General features: G+C 33.0%; 1 protein-coding gene across 1 annotated transcript; it reads right to left on the bottom strand.

The window, feature by feature from the left end:
- Window positions 1-12,802: 12,802 nt before the first annotated feature.
- Window positions 12,803-14,381, bottom strand: LOC146929609 (uncharacterized). Its single transcript, XM_085708242.1, has 4 exons — window positions 13,605-14,381; window positions 13,346-13,494; window positions 12,991-13,234; window positions 12,803-12,913 (listed from the first exon to the last, which is right to left on the bottom strand). The coding sequence occupies exons 1-4, from the start codon at window positions 13,777-13,779 to the stop codon at window positions 12,819-12,821; spliced, it is 663 nt and encodes a 220-aa protein (XP_085564368.1). The 5' UTR covers window positions 13,780-14,381; the 3' UTR covers window positions 12,803-12,818.
- Between the last annotated feature and the right edge of the window lie 395 nt (window positions 14,382-14,776).

Genomic DNA, 14,776 nt, shown 5'->3' with positions numbered 1-14,776 from the left:
AAGATGTGCTAGCACATTAATATAATATATAGGTATTATAATGTAGATACTGTCCTGGACTTGTCAGAAGACCAATCACACGTCAACACGTGACATAACTTACATCGTCTTAAGTCTCCGCGTCTGAGGGAACACGCCAGCTCAAGTGCACCGTGCCACACAGAAGCGCACCCCGTGCGAGGATCACCCTACACATGTCCTCTAACAGTCCTTAATCACACGCCGCATAACCTAGAAATGATTATGTTCAACGCGCGCCTATATAAGGATGAACTTACTTCACCCTCAAGGTATGATTCACTTTTCACAACACTTACTATACACTCTTTCTAAGTTTCATTACTGACTTGAGCGTCAGAGTCCTAACGTGCCTGCATATACTTTTCATTCCACCGCAAGGATTCCTCACCACCGTACCGGAAACCTTCACCGTCACACTGGAACATTTTCCGCCACTGTTGCCACTCATCCATCCTCATCGGACAGATCAGATACTTTAAATAAAAACAAGGTTCTTAGTTAGTATTGCATTAGTGACGTGCTATGCAAGTAACTAATCATATGAGTTTGTTAGATAGTATTCGACCTATGTTCGATATAGAAAGCCCATCATAATGTTGTATATATCTGATTGAAGTCAAGGAATAATGTACAGTAGAGTTGCTGCATTCACAAAAATTTTAAGACTTTCCCTTTCTTTCACAATTCACTTATCCCTTCTCAATTCTCTCTAAAAACCCTAACAAGATAAATCCTAAATGTAACTCAATTAAAGGTTGTTTGGAATGGACGACACGATTCAGTTTCACGAAAGATATAAGAAAATAAAATAAAATCGGATGGCTTTGTTGCTTCTATAATTGCTCAATGGAACTATATGCACGCCCACTTTGTGTATTTTTATTTTTTTCTACATACGCAGTTAGTCTTTTTGTTCACAGATTTTTTTTTTTGGCACATGTCAGACACCTTTCAACATCTTAATGCCCCTACTTAGATCATAAACTTGCGTTACCAAGCTCGGCAATTTTTGTTCACAGACTTGGGAAATAGGACAAGTGTCTTCATTTCCGCTTAAGCTTATTGAAAGCAACTTTTTTTCCAAAAAATTATCGGGACTTTTTAAAAGCAAATCATAAGAGAAAAGCAAAAGCAATTAATAAAGACATGAAAACAATGATATTCATAAGACAAATATGTTAAATTATTCTTTTAAGATCTTTATAAAGCCACCTGCAACATAAGAGACAACATTAATCTTTCCCAAAAAGAGGATACCACCGGTATCTTAACCAGAAAGAATAATGAAAAGAATCTCCTTATTCTTGTATATATTCATAATTTAAATGTCAAACTTCAAATTCTTATGTACTCACATATTTGTTGGAAAGTTAATAAGATTAGTTTCGCAAAAGTGCTATGCATTTTGACAACTTTATTGTATTTTTTAATTTGTATGCTAATATCTTAACCCATTTCAAAATAGAGAGTAATAATTTAAACTTGTGAAGACACTTGAAATGGTTAATGATATTGAGATTTAGAGAGAAAGAGAATAACAAAAAGGCGGCTTGAATTTCATTAGAATGATAGCAACATAATTTTTCAAAAAAATTACAAGAGAATATATAACATTTTCTAGTGAACAAGACTACAAACATAAAAATCCCTATAACTTAAAGTCAATAATTTTATTATCTTACACATCCCCCTCAAACTTATGAGTTTGTCAAACAAAAATAAATACTCAATAATATAAACTCATAACCCTACCCCTCAAGCTAATGTATACCAAGCTTTAAATTTGTTTCAAAGTTAACTCTGAAAATAAACCTAACTAACTTATAACGAGGGCCGTTCCTACGAATCCGGAGACTCGGTTCTGTAACTGAAAAGAGGCCCGTCATATAATAAAAACGTATTTTTTTTAAAGAAAAATGTTTTATTTAAAATTTTTAAAAGATAAATACAAGATGTCATATATATGCGATTTTTAAAAGATAAATACAAGATGTCATATATATGCGATACATCCAAAGGTGAAAATCACTACCGTATACATGGGGAACCTCAAACCACCCTCCCAGAAAAACATCCACCTAACACCAAAAGTAAGATGACTCAATTCTAATAGGCCTAAAACAAGACAACAGAAAAGGAAAAGGAAATCAAATCAGGGAAGAAGAAAAGGAAAGTCCGATGGAGTGATAGTGATGGAACACTAAGAGAGAAAGAGAATAAGGATTTTTTTAAATGGGGTAGTACTTAGTAGTACTACTAGGCTATAATTTTTTTTTTTAGGCCCATACCTTGGGGAGGCTCGGTTCCATTGAGCTTTTTGCACACCCCAAGGTCCGGCCCTGCTTATAGCATAACCGACTAAGAGGACTAACCAAAGTAAGTAAACATCATCGAGAGGATAAGCCACATAGAGACGTACAACCAAAGAGGAAACAATCAATAATTAAAAAGGTGAACCTTCATAGAGAAGAACCAAACCAATAAAGAGATACAACCAAACAGAAGAACTAATGTGAGACAAAAGGTTCCTATTTTTTTTGTTATAGAAAATTATTTGAAGTAGTTTTTAGATAATGTTTATTTAGAACGTGTAACAAATGTATGAATACTTCAACAATTATTATATTTGTTTTTACAAAATAAGCTGTAACAAACATGTTCTAGCATACAAATATCTTTTCTTCTAACACGATATATGTCTAGCAGAAGTTGCTAAACTCGTATAATATAACCAATAAATGTTCAGATATCGATCGGAAAAATTCATATTTAGTGTCGTCTCAAATGAGATTACCTTTAGTGGAGGAATCTATATAAAAAAAGAACAACGACTTTTTTTCTAAAAAAAAAAACCAGTTGTTTTTAACATTAATACTAAGCAAGTTAAGGTATTGGAGCCTCCACTAGAAGTAGTAACTTCATCAAGTGGTTATGCTAAAAAGAAAAGGATATTCCACTAGGCATACAAGATTTCCTCTGTATCCTTTTCATAAAATACATATTATTTAAGTGATTGCAAGGCCCCCGTTTTAATTTTGATTGTCCATGTGTTTTTACTTTTTCGTTTAGTAAAAACAAGTGTTTCACGTTTTCCCCATATATCACAAAAGAAGTTTGGTTTTACCAAACCAATATGTGGGACCTATCCGGAAGTTTCAAACATTCATTTTGAGCCATGAAACCATGGACCAGGGGTATAACATTGTTGGATAAAAACCCACTACTAGGAAAAGCAAAATTAAGGAGGGAAATTAGTGACGGAAAAAAAATAAAATTCCTTGCAAATCCCTCATAAATTTCTTGGTCTTGGAATTTAGTGACGGAATATCATGTTTTTCCTCCCTAAATTTCCCTCACTAATTTTTATTTTTTTAGTAGCGACCATTGTTGGAAGACCGAAAACTGTTGGGGAGCGGTTTTATCATAAAAGAGGATCTTTTTCTTTAGACGAAGATGAGAATTATCGTATTGAGGCGGAGCATCTTTTTAACATCGGTGCAAATTTGGGTGTAACAAGTAATGATGATGAGATAATTGTGATGATTGATAGACTCATAGATTTGGAGGAACAAGAAGCGGCAGAGAATGTCGCAATGGGGGATGTTGATGTGGATAGATGATAGTGTGTTCTTTTAATATAAGAGGGTTTGGGAGTAGAGTGAAGAGGCGGAAGGTGTTGGAGGTTGTTAGGAGGGAGAGGGTGAGGTTTTGGCTTTACAAGAAACAAAACTAAAGTTGGTGATGCTAATTTTTGTGTTAAGCTTTGGGGAAGGTTCAGAAGTGGAGTGGGCTTTTGTTTCTTCGGTTTGTATAAGTGGTTGTTTGTTTACAATGTGGGATAAAAATAAGGGCAATTTCATTTCTTCGTTCCAAGGTCAAGGTTTCCTTGGCGTTTTCCTCGAGGGGGGAGTGAAAAGAGTGAGGTGCATTGTCCTTAATGGTTGTGAACCATGTATTTTAATTGAAAAAAGCAACAATGCTGTATATTTTGATGGAAAAATGTAGACTTTCGAAAGACTTGCTGTGTTGTGTTGATGATTTTAATGCAATTAGATTGGTGAAAGAAAGGTGTATGGGGCGGTCTTGTCAAGGTTGAGTGGTGTAGTGAAGTTGCGACTTTTTAATCTTTTTATTCAAATGCTAGGGCTTTTAACCGGCTTACCTCTTTTTGGAAGGAGGATTGATGACAGTCGGTCATACACTATTTTTAGAGTGATTTTGAATAAATTATTGGTTTTAGCTTATTGAGTCAAATAGTGCATTATTATCATGATTAGTAGTCATTTGATTAAGTGGTCATTTGGTGGTGTGAATAAAAGAATTAACAAAATACAAGTGTGCCTTTGATCCAATGGGTTGACTAAGAGACATGCAAAGAAGTTCGAAAATTGTTTTTTTAACAACAAAAACTTTCGAAAAACACAAGTAAAATACTAAAATCCTCCCAGCGGTAGTTAACTACCGCTGGGGTTTTTTAGTCGTTTACTTGTGTTTCTAGGACATACTGGATGTCAGAAAAGCAACCATCAAGAAGTTCAGGGAAGCATATATTCAAAAGGGATCACGCACAGGAAGAAAATATATCACGGTTTGGAGAAGGATATATCATGTTTTGGAGAAGAATGCATCACGGTTTGGAGAGAGGAACAGTACTGGCACATGGGAACAGAAAAACGAGAACAACACCAATCGAAAGGAAATTAAGGAGCAATGCTGATAAGACGGAACTCTATTAGTTTAATTTCTTTATTATGTTGTTTATTTCTTTGATCATATGTAGCTAATTTCCTTGTGATTAGGTTTGAGATGATTTTGTTTTAAGCTGTTTGATCTATGTAAATTGTATAAACTATATTCAATATAACTGGAATCCTAGTTTTATTCAGTTTTACTTGATTCTAATGCTTTTTAGATGATTGTGTATAACTACTAGCCTTAACTTAATTATATGAATTGATCTTGGAATTTAATTGACTACTAGCCATATCTGTTAAATCAAACATAGGAAATTTGATTAACTTAACACATTAAGCTAGAGATAAATAATTTTTTTTTTGAAAGAAGCTAGAGATAAATAATTGTTGATTTATGATATAAGAATTAACGGACAAGGAAATTATCTCCAACGATTACGGACTCGCTTAAGAGATTAAGGGATTTTAATTTTAGGAAAGTGTTTTGGCTCAAGAGATTGACCAAAACTAATTTGTTAACTCATTGTAAGACTAAATGAACAATTTTAGAGAATAGGTGCAATTAGTAATCAGTGAGGAACATATGATTCAAAAGATCTTATCATTTTTCTCCTGAATTCTTCACCACTTATTTACATTTTCGCTATTTATTTTATGATTGTTATACCAACTATTTTCCATGTGTAACCCCCCATTTTAACACATCCTTAATTTTAACACCTTTGCCGAGTAGAAATTGAAACAGTATTTGTGGATACTTATTAATTTTATTACTTCGATAGTTTTTGGTACACTTGCCAAATATTCATCAAGGATTACTTTGGTTTTACTTAATGGAAAATGTATGAGTCTCTTGGATCATATGTTGGTTTCTCATAATTGGAAAGCCGAGTGGGAAATTGGTCACCTTTGTGGTCTTCATAGAGACGTCTCAGATCATTTACCGATTATCATTCGTTATGAGGAGTTTGATTGGGGTCCAATGTAACACCCTAAACTCTTAAAGCAATAAATTACGCTAATGATACAATCATATAAAGAATTTAGATGTTACGTCGCTAATAATTCACCAAACATGCATTATAATTTTCTTAAAACATCGCATCGGAATACAACGTAAGCACATCAACATTTAATAAAATTCTCTCAACTGTCATCCATAATAAAAAAAAGTCACCAAGTAGCCATGTAATCATACAACTCAAGTCATCACCAATACTTAGTCTCAAAAATCTCCAACAAACATAATAAAGAAAACAATAAAGACCGACCCCTAATTAGAGCCCTAAAGTCAAAGACACCAAAAGCGATAACGAGGTAGCATCCAAGCTATCCTCAAGCAACTCACCAAAGCAAAGCAAAGCAACTAGTCATGCATGCCGTCTACCCATCCATACGAATAAGGTAGGTGGTCAACCAAACGACCACTGAGGATTAATTCATAAAGTCGAGGCAATCTATTTTACAGGTTATTTGGTATGCGCTTGTTTGGGAAATTTGGAAGGAAAGGAACAACAAAATTTTTAACTCAATAGATAGCCCAATTATGTAGGTGGTAGACAGGATTAAGTTACTAACTTTCAAGTGGTTGAAGGTGAAGTTTCCATCTCTTCCTTTTAACTATCATGGCTGGTGGCTTAGTCCGTTTACTTTATTAGGCATAGGCTAATTTTTGTTAGTTGTTCTTAAGGTGCTTTGTGGTGAAGGCTCTTGTTTTGTAATTATTGTATATTCATTGTATTAACTTTTAGGTTTTCTTCCTTGGCTCATCTTGTGCTGGGAAGGCCTATGCGGTGGTAATATATTTCATTTTAGTCTCTTCAAAAAAACAATTAAACATCATCAAATGAAAGTAAATGACATAATTAATTTCAAATGATTAGGCAACTCAACATCATTAATATTTAACAAGTATATGAATACAGATATATGCTACACACTTTCACATATTAACAAGTTCACCAAATTTCACCAAGTATACAATTCAACAAGTATACAAATCAACCATGCGAATATTCACCGACCACATAAGCAATTATGACACCTGTCAAGTTATGCAATGCGCCTAGACACGACTCTATATGCATGTGGTTTCAGTCACCTCAAGGTCGTCACCTTAGATACTATTGTATCATAGTTGTCGCCAATATGAATACAAAGTATTCGTAGTCACCAATATGAATATAAATATCAGGCCGTTGCCAATATGGATATACAATCCGACACCAACATTATGAATGCATGAAAATATGACTCAATCAATACATATGTTTCACAACAAGTCATCAACAATCAACATCGACATTTTTCAATACATCCATGCTGATGTCTATCGGATTAGCGTAATTGCAAAATGGCAAGTGTACCAGTCGTTTTCATCAAGTAATAAAGTGATAAGTAGAGTATCATATCCACATGGATTGCTCTTTCTTCCAAACAATTCTCGTTACTTATTTTTGTAAGTTTAACGATATAAACGTTAAGTTGCAATTTTTATCTGTTTGCAACCGAACGAGTTTACCTGTTTTTGGTTGCTGAAAAGTAAGTAGCGGTTAGGATTCTTCAAATCCCCTCTGTATATTCGTTGTTGGATAATAAGTAGTACAAATGTCGCGTTTATTTATCTTAAGTAGACTATACAAGTTATGAGGCCGTTGGGAGTTTCCTAAATAGGTAGGGAACTGTAGCAGCCCAATTTTTGCTAGATTTATTCTATTTGTTTATTATGTGTGTTTATATGTGCTTGTATGTGATTAATTGCCTCTGTGTGTATTTTGGTAGGGATTAGGGGATTTTGGCGTTAGAAGGGTATTTTGGTCATTTTGTGAGCAAGGGTAAATTAGTAATTTCACTGTGAGGATTATTTGTAGTTTTTAGTGGCAGAAATTATTTTTACTAAGTTACTAGTAAAGAGGTGTAAATAATTAAGAGCCGGTAACTATTCATTATTTTTATCCGTTTATTGAGTAGAAACTTGTGAATCAGTTAATGTGAACTTTTATCCCATTAAGACAATTGACACTTGAGCCCATTTATGTAGAGCATATATAAACTCTAGTCTTTAGAGGAATTAGGTCATTTACACATTTCACAAACTTTTGAGAGAGGTAGAGAGAGAAAGAGCAAGAACAGGGGTTAGAGAGAAGAAACTTGGGAGAAAAAGAAAAAGGGTAGAGATTCAAGAGGGTTGAGCAAAAGTGAAGCCTATGTTAAAGATTGTGCTCAATTGAGGTAAGGGGGATAGTGTACATTCACAACTTATGTTTTAATCACTTTTTCAACTTAATACAATAAGTGCTTATTTTGTAAAATTGTGTTTTTGTGAATTTCAAAAGATGAATTTCGTGTACCTATTTTGATACTAAGTTTATATATGTGAATTTAATGCTAAAAATGTTGTTGGTTTTCAATTTGCATGTTTGAATTGTGGTTATATGAAACTTTGTTGATTTTTTCTCAAATTGGTGTAAAGTGATGTTGTTGTTGTTGTTGTGAGATGTTGTTGTTGTTGGTTTATGCCATGGGTATTCACAATTATCGGATTGTGTCCTAATAGTATGATAACTTTAGGAATGTCTTGTAATCATGTATATATGATTAAAGTATAATGAAGTAAGGGTGAGTCGATGTTTGTTGTGTTGAATTTATACATGCTAAATGTTGATGATTGGATGTATTGGATTATGTTGTTGAATTATTACATGTAAATGATGGTGATATTGAAGAAGCAGTTGGAAGAATTGCTCGAGAAACAGTTTATCAGGCCAAGTGTTTCACCGTGGGGTGCTCCAGTGTTGTTAGTTAAGAAAAGGATGACACCATGAGGTTGTGCGTGGATTATCGGCAGTTGAACAAAGTGACGATTTAGAATCGGTATCCACTTCCGAGGATTGATGATTTGATGGATCAGTTGGTTGGTGCGGAAGTGTTTAGTAAGATTGATTTAAGATCGGGATATCACCAGATTAGCGTGAATATGGAAGATATATCCAAATCCACGTTCCGAACAAGGTATAGACACTATGAGTATTCTATGATACCATTCTGTGTGAATAATGCGCCAGGTGTCTTCATAAAATATATGAATAAGATATTCCATCCTTTTCTGGACCGTTTTGTGGTAGTATTTATAGACGATATTTTGGTGTATTCAATGTCAGAGGAGGAGCATGCTGAGCATCTGAGGATTGTGTTGTGTGTCTTGAAGGAGAAGAAGTTGTTTGCTAAGCTGTCAAAGTGTGAGTTTTGGTTGCGGGAAGTGAGTTTTCTTGGTCATGTGATTTCGAAGGGTGGTATTGCGGTGGATCTGTCGAAGGTTGATGTAGTGTTACAGTGGGAATCGCCGAAGTCTATTTTTGAGATCAGAAGTTTTCTTGGGATTGAAGGTTATTATCGGAGGTTTACAGAAGGATAAGATCAAAAATTTGTTGAGATATTTATGCCAAATAAAAAATTGATTTTAAAAAAAATATATATTGAAAATGAATGTGGTAGTGACACGTGACATAAAAAACCTTACTTTTATTATACTATTGATATTGATACTATTTGTTGATGATGATACTATTTTTTTTGGTAGTGGCCGGGGTTTGAACCCCTGACCTTACATATTTTATACATTGTCCCAACCAACTGAGTTAAGCTCACGTGGACAATGATGATGATACTATTGATATTGATATAGGTATTATAATGTAGATACTTTAAATAAAAATTAAATTAAAAACAAGGTTGTTTGTTAGTTAGTATTGCATTAGTGACGTGTTATGCAAGTAACTAATCATATGAGTTTCTTAGATAGTATTCGACCTACGTATGATATAGAAAGCCCATCATACTGTTGTATATATATGATTGAAGTCAAATAATAGAGTACAGAAGTATAGAGTTGCTGCATACACACAAAATTTAACACTTTCCCTCTCTTTCACAATTCACTTGTCCCTTCTCAATTCTCTCTACAAAATAAATCCTGAATGTAACTTAATTAAAGGTTGTTTGGAATGGACGGCATGATTCAGTTTCACAAAAGATATAAGAAAATAAAATAAAATCGGATGGCTTGTTGCTTCTATAATTGCTCAATGGAACTTTAAGTTGAAGTACTATATGCACGACCACTTTGTGTATTTTTATTTTTCTCTACAAACGCAGTTAGTCTTTTTGTTCACAGACTTTTTTTTTGGCACACGTCAGACACCTTCCAACATCTTAATGCCTCTACTTAGATCATAAACTTGCGTTACCAAGCTCGGCAATTTTTGTTCACAGACTTGGGAAACAGGACAAGTGTCTTCATTTCCGCTTAAGCTTATTGAAAGCAACTTTTTTTCTAAAAAATTATCGGGACTTTTTAAAAGCAAAATCATAAGAGAAAAGCAAAAACAATTAATAAAGACATGAAAACAATGATATTCATAAGACAAATATGTTAAATTATTCTTTTTAGATCTTTATAAAGCCACCTGCAACATAAGAGACAACATTAATCTTTCCCAAAAAGAGGATACCACCGGTATCTTAACCAGAAAGAATAATGAAAAGAATCTCCTTATCCTTGTATATATTCATAATTTAAATGTCAAACTTCAAATTCTTATGTACTCACATATTTGTTGGAAAGTTAATAAGATTAGTTTCGCAAAAGTGCTATGTATTTTGACAACTTTATTGTATTTTTTAATTTGTATGCTAATATCTTAATCAAGACCCATTTCAAAATAGAGAGTAATAATTTAAACTTGTGAACACACTTGAAATGGTTAATGATATTGAGATTTAGAGAGAAAGAGAATAACAAAAAGGCGGCTTGAATTTCATTAGAACTAGTTACAAACCCGTGCTTCGCACGACTTCAATAATGTATTCGATAAAAAAAATTCTTTGAAAGAAGAGATGTTAAAACGGCGGAACATTGTGATTCATCATAAAATATGTATGGGCTGATTAAGAGAGCATATAATCAGTTTATGAGATTAGGAATTGACATAATATTTAGGATGAAAACAATTGGAACCAATAGAGGAAACAATGATGTGTGAATTATGATTACATAATATCCAAAATTATAAAAAAAGTGTGTTGTTGTTATAGAGTTACCAAAAAAAGGATTGATACCCATATTTAAAACAGATGAAATCAAGCAAAGAAGTAGCATCAGTGAGTGAAGATAATCTAGTATAGGATTAGAGTTAAGATGATATGTTGAAAGTGCGGATCATGAACACCAAATCTTTATTTGGGAACGACTTGAACGTGCATATTTTTAGGTGGCTTCTCTAGGTCAAAAATTAGCTTATCACCTACCTCTAATATATGTTCTCAGCAAAAGTTGAACCATTGGCCGCCTAAGTATTTTTCGTAACTTGCTCTCTTTGCCGACACTTATACCTTTTTTGAGCTTGTTTGTCGATGAGTGTGATTGTTTTCCGTGTTCCTTTTAGAAATGTCGTTGATATCTCATTTGGAAAGTGCTACGTACAAAACAAATTACAGTGTTAATTAGATGTTATATATATGTACATTTCTAAAACATTTACCAAAGCATTATAAAGATTTGCTGTAGGAAAAGAGCATGTTCTATTTTGTTCAAGAGGTTAGGAAAACAACATTATAATTAACATGATACTAATTGGAACCAATGAAGGAACCAACAATGTGCAGATTAACGTTACATAATAGTTAGGTTTATAAAAGAGACTGCAAGTGTCATAGACTAACCAAAAAGGGATTTTTTGCCAATATTTACATCAGACAAAATGAAAAGAACAAATGGCATCCCAAAGTCAAGATAGTTTACGATTACAGTTCAAAGCGATACGTCAAAATAGTAGAAGTTCAAATAGTTCAGCAGCATAGATCTACTTTGGAACAACTCGAACGTGCAAGTTCTTCAGTGACTTTTCGAGATCAAAGATGAGCTTATCACCTTCTTCCATCACACGTTCACTGCAGAAATTGAACCATTGCCCACCCAAGTATTTTTCATAGCTTGCTCTTTTGGCGGTAATGAGGCGACATTTATACTTTCTCTGTGTCTGGTCATCAATGAGAGTGATTGTTTTATGTTTTCCTTTCAGAATTGTTCTTGACACCTCATTTGGGAAATGCTAAACAGAGAAATAACTGCAATATTAGTCTAATGCATATTAACATGAATAAGATGTATGCGAATATAGTTACATATAATTTATAAAATAAAGGTAGCATAACTGATTTTAAGCTAAAGAAAATGTACCATGACTTCTAATTTATCTTCCTATTATCTTCATATAAAGTCTAGATAAATGCATGCATGTGCATTATATGTACCCCGTTGACCAATTAACATTGTTGAAACAAATGGAAATTAAGCATCACTCCCGCATGTGCATCTATAGCTAGCACCATTTGACATTGATGTCTTCAAACATTTGGTGCAACTCTCATAATACCATCCAAACTGGTTAGGATTGAATTTAGTTGTTTTCCAAATAGTGATGCAGAATGTATCCTAACACAAATTATGCACATGAAATAAAGAATAATGCAATACGTATTTTTAATTTGTGCGTAAAAAAACGCAAAGCATGTTTGTACATAAAAAAAAAAGCAGACCTTGACTAAGTTTATAAATTCAGCAATTGGCCTAACCTGAGACAGATCGGAAAAATCGTTGTACGAAGTACGTTGAGAAGAAGCCGAACTCTGACTTAAGTTCTGACTGAAGCTTTGACTCTGAGCTTGAGAAGTGTTAAGGTCACGACAATAATTCAAGAAACATGGTCAAAAAACAATCAAATCAGATTGTGAAATAATAAGTTACTCTAACACTGTATTGTGAAATCATAATGCAAATTTAATAAGTCTTAAACTTCTCAACAACCGGATAATGTAGGTTGATGAGCAGCCTCGAACCTGACCAATTGTTACATATATTTGGGTTGCCATTGACTACAAAATGGTAGCAAAGAACTCAAGGTAAATAGATGGTAAATGATAAAGCTACGGAGTATTTTTCCCGTTACATCAATTATATTCCCACTACATAAGGAAAGACATCTTTCAGATCATTATCAAACTTATATAAAATCCTATCATCTGATGCTGAAAAATTAGAAAATATTACCTTTTATCTTTCAACACAATGTTTGTACACAGTTTCTTTCCAGTCCCAATTGGCGTTGTCTTGACAATCTCATGAAGAAGTCCGATGATTCCTTAAAAAAAAAATTACATCTATAAGAACATTATAATCGGAGAAAACACAGAAATAAATTAAAGCACGTAACTATACCATATAAAACGGCAGTTTTGAATTTTCCATCTTGAATTTCCTTAAATGACTTAAAGCGAAATTTAGTTAACTTGTCATACTTCTGCACCTTTGTACCAGAACCAAAAACAATCTTAAAGGGATTAAATGCAATGTCATTATCAAACATATGACAATTATACAAACTATAAGTCTTGTTTTCCTCGATCAAAGCCTTCCAATGCTCCAATTCTCTATATCGAGTTATTACATGAACTCGACCACCCTAAATCCGAGAAAGAAACCAAAAAATATAAATAAATCAAAATGTACACTAATAAGTAACATTGATAAATCATAAAAGAAATTACAACAAATCCTAACTAACTCATCTAACCTTTGCATCACAAATAATGAGCTTCATATGTTGATTCTCATTACTACCAGTCACAATCCAAGAATCCAGCACTCCAAATCCTATTTTCCAAATGTCCAAATCATTTTTGAGATCCTTAATGTAGTCATAATCCCTTGACATTGAAAGTCCTATATAGAAATACAATAATACATCATTTCATTTTATTTCCTTTGTTCATTCTGATATCAAAAGAATCTAACATATTTCTATGTGATCAATTTTGTATCATCAAATCAACCTGATCTTAAATGCACAAATTTCGGTATCATCAACTTTCTGGACCTCACTGATATGACCAAAACAAATTTACACCAATCAACTTTCGTACGGCTCAATGATATAGGAAAGAATAAACCAAATATAAAAACTGTTACAGCTTTAGGATTTCTCACAAAAACTAAAATAACCCACATGCATAAAAAAAATCAACTACAGTACCAGAACCTAAAATAACAATTGTTTCAAAACCTTACCATGAGCTAAAATTCAATCATCATGACCTCTATTATACTCCACATAACAAAGGAAGATTTTTCTACAATCATGCAACATAATAATTTCTGGTACATAATTCACTAACAATTGAAAAAAAACAAAAAAAAAACTCTTAAAATGCAGAATCGTGAAAAAGGGAAGAAAACCACCTATGATGAAGCAAAAATTAAAACAATGTCGAAAAATGAACCCCTCAAGCCATAAAAATCAGTCAACTCAAGTCATGCATGGTCTCAGAACCATGAAAAAAGGAAGAAAATGACCTCTTATGAAGAAGAAAGTGAAACAGTGTTCCCAACTGAACTTAGATACCGTTTGGCCAAGGTTTTTTACGGTTTAAAAGTTACTCCAAAACAAAGTTAAAATAAAGGCCTTTAAGAAAGAAGCTAAAGTTGTTTGTTTTCTTTGTTTTTTTAGTTTTAAAGCTATTTTTAAGTTAAATGTTGTTTGGCAAAATATTGGAAAAACTTTGAATTTTTTTATTTATGGTGTCCGGGGTTCGAACCCCAGACTTGGCATATATTTATGAATTGTTCCTATCATCTGAGCTAAACTTACGAGGACAAAACTTTGAATTTATTATGAATTAACATAATAAATAAAAAATGTTTAAAATATTTTGTGAAGGCTAAAAATGTTAAAAAATAAAAGATATTTTTTTTACAAATACTATATTTACGCAATAACGTTTATTTTGTGTAACATGAATACAAATCTGTATCATCATATAAATGACGTGTTAAATTTTTTTTTTTTGTGGTGGCCGGAGTTTGAACCCCAGACCTTGTATATATTATGCATTGTCCCTATCAACTGAGCCAAGCTCACGAGGACACTTGTTAAATATTTGAATAGGAGTCTGAAATTATAACATAAATAATATCAAAATAGTTGGTTTTTTCAATTTCAATTATA

Source organism: Medicago sativa, chromosome 4 (assembly GCF_051527215.1).
Source record: "Medicago sativa cultivar Bolivia chromosome 4, Bolivia_mono, whole genome shotgun sequence".
In the NCBI taxonomy this organism is placed as follows: Eukaryota; Viridiplantae; Streptophyta; class Magnoliopsida; order Fabales; family Fabaceae; genus Medicago; species Medicago sativa.
This window is presented reverse-complemented; position numbering and strand designations above follow the sequence as displayed.